General features: G+C 44.1%; 1 protein-coding gene across 10 annotated transcripts in view; it reads left to right on the forward strand.

The window, feature by feature from the left end:
* ATXN1 (ataxin 1) overlaps positions 1 to 6,825 on the forward strand; it is a 280,012-nt gene extending 273,187 nt beyond the window's left edge. For all 10 annotated transcript variants that reach the window (XM_056483719.1, XM_056483721.1, XM_056483716.1 and 7 more), the window contains one exon: positions 3,085 to 6,825. In XM_056483719.1, coding sequence (XP_056339694.1) covers positions 3,085 to 3,615 — 531 coding nt within the window. In that variant the 3' untranslated portion in view covers positions 3,616 to 6,825. The remainder of the gene's footprint in view (positions 1 to 3,084) is intronic.
* The last annotated feature ends 566 nt before the right edge of the window (positions 6,826 to 7,391 follow it).

Here is a 7,391-nt window from a genome sequence, read left to right on the forward strand (position 1 = left end):
AGGAGTTTCGGGTGTTTTCACTAGTCAGTGTTAACAAATAGAAATATAAATGTAGCTTGCTGTAGAGCCTCAGTATGCTTTGAGAAGAACCAACATGTTTGTTTCTTTCTTCATCCTCACACCACTAGGTAGAAAAGTTCTAAATTTCTTTCTCTCCTATAATAATCATGGCAAAATACTGGAGGGGTGGGTGGGGGGGGAAGCTTTTAAAATAAGGGGGTTTGTGTTTAATGCATAGGTCAGAAAAAATTTTGTGAGGGTGTTTTTACTGAATTTTCACACTTCAAAGGTCTTAATCTACTATTGTTTTTAGAGGATGGTTGCCTCAAATCCCTCCTTAGCTGAATTCAGAAGCAGACAGCTAAACAGGGCTTGATAATACATGAGGGAACCCATTTCAAACCAATAGTAGTACATGCACAGTGTTACCAAAGCGTGGAAATTCCAGCATTCCATCATCTTTGGTGTTGTTCATGATTACCATCACCAATTCTGGCATGTGTTTCAGTGATCAACCCTTCAGGCAAGTGTTTTGGATGCTACATTAAAAAAAAAGAGCATAATGTGTGGTGGAAGTGAGTTGTCATCAAGAGGAACTTGTGTGTTGGTGAGGATGATGCACACAAGCATGATTCCCACAGATACAAATAGCTTTTAACGAGGATGGAAAAGTAGAAAAAGAAAGAAGAAAAATGCAGCAGGCAGAAAGAGAGGTGAGAAAAAGCAATATAAAGGAGAAAGCTGTGTCCACCAGATGATCCATGCCTGGAGACAGCCTGTAGTTCTTGTGCAGACAGCAGTTTTCATGTAAGTCCATGGGAGATGCTGGATACTCAGTACTTCTCCTGATTAGACTCCAGTTAAACTGAGATGTATAGACAGGATAGGAATAGCTCTGGGCAGATATTTCTAGAAATCCTGGTTCTGGAGTGTTTCTATCCAGCGACATGAAGGGATGGAGCTTTCATGGTTACCTCACCCCACTTTCTCCATAGTTCAGACCTTAAACCAGGACTCTAGTCAGGTCCCTTTCCACTATTACAGTGTGTGTAATTTGACTGTTGGGAAATAGTTCTGGTTGGAAAAGGTTTAGCATGACAAAAATTGATGTAGTATCTTATGCCTCTAAATTGCTCCTTTTGAAATTCCTTGTACAGTGGCTTATTGTGCTGGGCAGGTGGAGTTGGCAGGATAATGGATGCAGTGCTATCCGCTGGCCTAGTTGCAGAAGTATATAGCATATATTTATAGACTCAATTAGGTTTTTTCTAACAGAATCAACCCTTTCATAAACAGCAGTTGGCTGTTTCAACATCTGGTGGGAATCATTTATTTCCTGGTTCTGGAGCATCTATCTCTGAGCTGTTGGACATTGCTGAGAAAGTCTTCTTGCCCAAAAGGGCTGTGGAGCTGGTGGGGTGTGAGGGGCACTACCAGGGGCCTTGCTTGCAGGGGGGCAGCTGTGGGGGTGGCATTGCTAGCAGGGAGGGGGCAGGGCTGCTGGGAGCAGTGCTTCCATAGAGTCCAACCTCTTCTGTGAGACAGACCGTGCAACTTCATCCCAAGGTTCCCACTTAATATTATGAACAAATGTGTTGGAACACTGGAGTGCAGTGTGCATCTCAAACTGCTTCTGTGCCGAAATGCATTTTTAATGATGCAAGGCCGTGCTGGGTGTTACTCATTCCCAGAGGTGAAAGGTGTTTTCACAAGGCTACTGTGATATTTCTTTTAAGTGAGTCCATGGTCCTGGAGAGGGAAGACTCTCCAGGCAGCTGGAATAGTCTATGCCTGCTGAATGGCTCAGAAATGAGGTGAGCACATGTATTCAGGTGATGTCCTACTCTTTTTTCCCTACCAAATGAGGGTTACACCAACACTGTGAGATCCTGCCCCCATGCCTGAGAAGAGCTCCAGGGGACATGAGGACCATGGGAGCAGAGCAGTGGGTATCTGTCTTCAGCACAAGCCAGTCTCTTACAGTTGCAGACCTCACTGGTGTGACAGGCAGCAGTTAAAAAACACGTGCCAAGTTTTAAAGAAGTATTAGTCAGAATTTCCTGCACTCTTTGTAGTGTGCTGGAGAGGGGGTGGAATCAGCCCCATGGGTTGAAAATCACATGAGTCCAGATCAAGTGTTTGAGCCTGCAGTGAGTGCTGGACTGCTACCACGTGCAAAGATAAGTGGGTATTTTATCGGGTTTTTATCAGGTGTTTTATCATATTGGGAACTCAAGGTCCAGCATTCGCAAGGTCAAGGGAGCAGGGGGCACCTGCTGTTGGTCTGTTCTGGCTATGGCAGCTCCCTGTAATATGGTTAGATAGGATTCCTAATGTGTCCAGATGTGTCTTTAAAGTGGAGTGAAGCAAGGGGAAAAGTAACATGATACAGAAAAGGAGACAGGGTACAGGAATTGCAGGAGGAGGAGGGATGACCACCTCCCTGAGGAAGTGCAGGAGGTAAACTCTGCAGCAGGGTGGAAGGGAGGAGACTGGACTGGTAACAGACTGCAGGCTCTCACTTGCTGCTCTTATGGCTACAACTCTGTACGTGCTCATGGCCTTCCCCTGGCAATCAGAGTGCCTTCACCCTTTCACACTGCTCAGTGAATGCTTGTTCAGACCAGAGTAGGATGACATTCCTGTGATCATTTAGGAAATTGTGTCAGAGCTGAGAGCTCCTCTTGAGCCATCCTCTCGTTGGAAAAAGTCTCTAGATTTGAATTACAGGTCCTGGGTACCACAAGGGGATGGTGGGAAACAGCTTGCCAGACATCGAAGCTGTTCTAACTCTTATGCCTGTCTGAGTGGCTGGATAAAGGTAAAGCTTGATTGCTGCTGAGGTTTGTTCTATGAAATACTGAGCTCAGAGAACGTATTAACAGTTGTGTGACAAGGGCTGGCCTGAAGTCTGGTGACCAGACTTCTGATTGTGTGGAAACTGAACATCACCTTTGCAATTCCAACTTTATCCCTCTCCCCCGTGGCAAGCACTGCACATGTGTGAGGGCTCATGGAGTGATCTCATGCTTTCCTCTCTCTCTCTCCCTCTGTCTCCTTGTGTTGTCCCGTCTCTTTCTGCAGGTCAGCGTGGAAGTCTTGGTAGAATACCCTTTTTTTGTATTTGGACAAGGCTGGTCATCCTGCTGCCCCGAAAGAACCAGCCAGCTCTTTGATTTGCCATGCTCCAAACTCTCGGTGGGGGATGTCTGCATATCGCTCACACTCAAGAACCTGAAGAACGGCTCTATTAAAAAGGGCCAGCCCATGGACTCAGCTAGTATCTTGCTGAAGCATTCAAAGAATGACAGTCTAGTTGGAAGTAGACACAGGTATGCGGAGCAGGAAAACGGGATTAATCAGGGAAGCGCACAGATGTTAGCTGAGAACGGTGAACTGAAGTTTCCGGACAAAATAGGATTGCCTGCAGCACCTTTGCTCACCAAAACAGAACCCAGCAAGCCCCCAGCAACGAGGAAGAGGAGGTGGTCAGCCCCTGAAACACGAAAACTAGAGAAATCAGAAGAGGAGCCGCCTTTGACTCTTCCCAAGCCTTCTTTTATTCCTCAGGAGGTTAAGATTTGCATTGAAGGTCGATCCAACGTAGGAAAGTAAAAGTCGTTTGGGGAAAGGAAATTAGGCTATCCCTTGTCATTTTTATCCAGATTACTGTACTGTAGACTAAATAACCCAGTATTTACATGTTATCATCTTATTTTAGGTTTATGTTATAACCTTGTTGTTATAGTTGCAGCTGGTATTATGCAGGAGACTGGTGCATATGTTTTTCCACAAGTGTTTGTCAGTGACTAGGTTTATCGAGAGCTACAGAAGGGGCAGTATCTGCTTCACACACCCTTAGTGGAAATGAATGTGTTGTCATGGCTCCTGTTTTCTAACACCTCGTGTAGGACAGGGTCCAGCTGTGATTTTGTTTTCTTTTCGTCGCTGTTGTTTTTCTTTTTTTTCCTTTTTTTTTTTTTTTTTTTTTTTGTGTTTGTTTTGTTGTTTTGGTTCCTGTTCTAGTTTTTTTGGGGGGAGGTGAGGAGAAGGGAACTGTAGCAGAGGTGTGTGTCAAACATGGGGTGCGTGTGTGTGTGTGTGTGTGTGTGGGCGCGTGCCAGCCCCCAGGGCGGGACGGCCGCTCTCTGGCGGGTTGGTGATGAGGTTTCCTCACCCCAGGTGGATGCTGAGGACACAACCCTTGGGTGTGTTACTGGAAAGGATCAGTCTCTGATGTTTTCAACAACAAGCCAACTCTTACTCAAGGCTCTACTATCTATCTATATATATATATATATATATATTTGTGTGTGTGTATATGTATATATATATTTTTCCCCCATGGGGTCTGACTGCACTGATTTTTATTCCTGAAGCAAACTGCCACACCACATTTCCCTTCTGCTTGCTAGTGCAGTTCCATTGCCTGGAGTCGGGGCGGCGAGGCTGCAGGGACCGTGGCGTGGTGGCCCTGCAGGGTTTTCCTCGGGGGCGGGGGCGGTGCGTGCGTGTGCGTGGGTGGGTGGGTGTGCGTGGCTGTGCCTCTGGCTCTGCGGATGCGCCTGGCTCAGGCTCACTCCTGTTTCTGTGCAGTGTTAGACAAATCGACCGGGTTACGCCATTGACATTTGCTTCCACGAGGTAGACGCAGACTGCCCCTTTGAGATCACAGGCATCCATCGTTTGCAGTTAGGTTGCAAATCTTTGTCTTTAACTCTAGTACTGGTTTTAGTTCATGGTTATGGACAACTGGTGCCACTTTTTTCAAATTGCGGTGTGTGACACAGGAATCCGCTGTTGAAGATGAACCTAGAATGTCTTTAAGCACTTAAAATGCTGTTCACACTTTATTGCTGAGCATCCTGGTCTAACACTCAGTATGTACTGTATATCACTTTAATCTGCTCGGAAAGCAACAACAACAAACAAATCTCTTCAACACTGTAACTACATGCAACTATGTAAAGTTTTCTCACAGGCAAGATGCTGAAAGTTTTAATGTGGTTTCAAAGGGATGAATGTGAATTATTGAACTAGTATGTGACAGTCATTGTCCACAAAGGACTACTTAATAGGAGGCACTTTTTAAACTTTAATGCTTGAGAAAGAGTTAGAGGCATATGCGAGCTGACATAATAAAAAAAAATAAGAGAAAGAAAAAGGAAAGAGGAAAAAAAATCATTGTCCAGTGTTTTTGAAAAAGATGGACTTTAAAGAATCTTGCAATTTGCACATCTTGAGTTTATCATTTGTGTGGTATTCCTGCAGTTTTTACCTAATAATGTTGTGGGGTGGGGGGGGTCTGAGAGAGCATAAACAAATGTAGCAATTACTCACTAACCTGCCTACGCTCTAGGCCATTTCATAGGGTTATGTTCCTTTCAGAGTTCATTTTCGGTCTTTCTACCGTATTGGCCACACAGAACCAGGTCCTATCGGGACACCTCTGAGAATTTTTCTTCAGACTTGCTGAGAGAGTTTTCCAGGAAAAAAACAAAAACATTTCTATAAGTAAGCAAGATGTTTGTTTGTTTTGAAAACAAACCTATTGTTATTTTATTATTATTAATATTATTATTATTTGTTATTTTAATTGCATCATTTTCCATTGGAAAGGCGACATTTCAAGAGTTTGGTACAAACCAAGTCGGAGCAGGGGGGGATTCACGCGTTCAGTCTTTTCTTTCCCCAGGTAGGGCTGGATCCTCTGAGGTGCTGTGCACCCAGCCTCCTGCACAAGCCTCGGGGAGGTGCGAGTATGAAGTGTGTCGGGGCTGAGTGCTAGAGCCTGTCGCTGCCTCTTGAAAGATCCCAGTGGGATTGCAGTGGGATCGCGCTCGGGCCCTCCGTGAGCAAGCATTCGTGTCGTCGGTTTTGGTTGGCGAGTTCACATCCTTCAGGTAGTTTTGAAGAAGCTGTACTCACAGGGAGAACAGGAAATCAAAGTATGTCATTAGAAACACAGTAACCTAAAGTGAACAAATTTATTTAAAGTCTTGTTTTCCCTCCCCCCTGAAATACAGTGCTTTTCTTTGAGAGAAGAAATGTTAACCCCAAACCCCATCTTTGACTCTTTTTACTTGTTACTTGAAATTTAGCTCACACCAGACCTAATTGTTTTTATACCATATTCTGGGGTGCACCAAAAAGTTGAAATACGTTTAAAATAGCTTGAAACTTTTTTTGAATTTCCTTGAATTTTATTAACCTCTCGGCAGGCTACCAAATAGCTGAGTGGGTTTCTTCTCACAATCACACAGCTTAGTTAGTGCTTATTTGTTAATATTTCTGCTCAGAGAAGTTGCTTAATCTTCCATATACTCTGCTCAGGGCACTTGCAATTTATTGTTTTGTTTTGTTTCCTGTTTTTTTTTTTGTTTTTTTTTTAAGCTTTGATGGTAAAGGAATAGAAAGAATTACAGATTTTAGTTCACAGTCGTACCACTATTTCTGTACTTCACGTGTACTTGGAAAAAAAGAAATCTCAAGTAAAACAATACACATACACATTTGTGGTTAATAAGGAAGCAGGGGCTGTTAAACTGACTGGATCTATTCAACTAACACTAAAAAAATAAAAAAATAATAATAAAAAAATACATTTGGAGCAATAGGAATGTATTAGTTCTGTGCTTGTATTTCAGACTGAGGAATTCTGAAATAACTGGTTCTTTCCAAACAATTGTCCCCTTCCATGCTTTAGCTTTTGTAGGATGTGCAATACTTTATGTGCCAACTTAGACTCACCTGTGTGGTGTTAGCTAGATCTCATACCAACTTCTGATTTCCCCTGGTTTTGTCTCTTGAATTCTTTCTTTCTACCTTTCTCCCTGCCCCATTAATAAGTCCCTCCCTGTCCTCCCCCATCCAAAAAACCCACACCATATTAAGGGTAGAAGATCCCTTGCCCCGGGAAACACGAACCCTTTTTGTATTTGTTATTTAAAGAGATCCAGGAAGAAAAAAAATAAAGCAAAAAAAAAAAAGAGATGCATTCATGTCTACATGGCATCCAGGCAGAGGGTGGCACTCAACCATATGGCCAAGTGCCACCTTCCGCCTGGACACGCACACAGGAGCTGGCTCCCACCAGGGCCAAGTCCTTTGCAAGGTGGGGCTTTGCCTCTCCCTCTGGCACTGAGCATCCCTTGCAGTGCAGCCCCAGGCCCGGGAATGCCATCAATCCCCAGGGCAATTGCACACCACGGGATGCTGAGGTGAAGCCGGAGGAGGAGGCTCGGCCTCTGCCCTGCGTGGCGGCCGCTTTGCAATAGTAACTAACAGCAGTTTTCTTTTTGTCTGTTTGTTTCTTTCCTTTTGTAGCAGGCCTCTTTAGTTTACAACAAAAATGCATACAATCACCAAGAAATTAGTCAGGGCAAAGAAAA

The sequence above is a fragment of the Oenanthe melanoleuca genome, chromosome 2, assembly GCF_029582105.1.
Source record: "Oenanthe melanoleuca isolate GR-GAL-2019-014 chromosome 2, OMel1.0, whole genome shotgun sequence".
NCBI lineage: Eukaryota > Metazoa > Chordata > Aves > Passeriformes > Muscicapidae > Oenanthe > Oenanthe melanoleuca.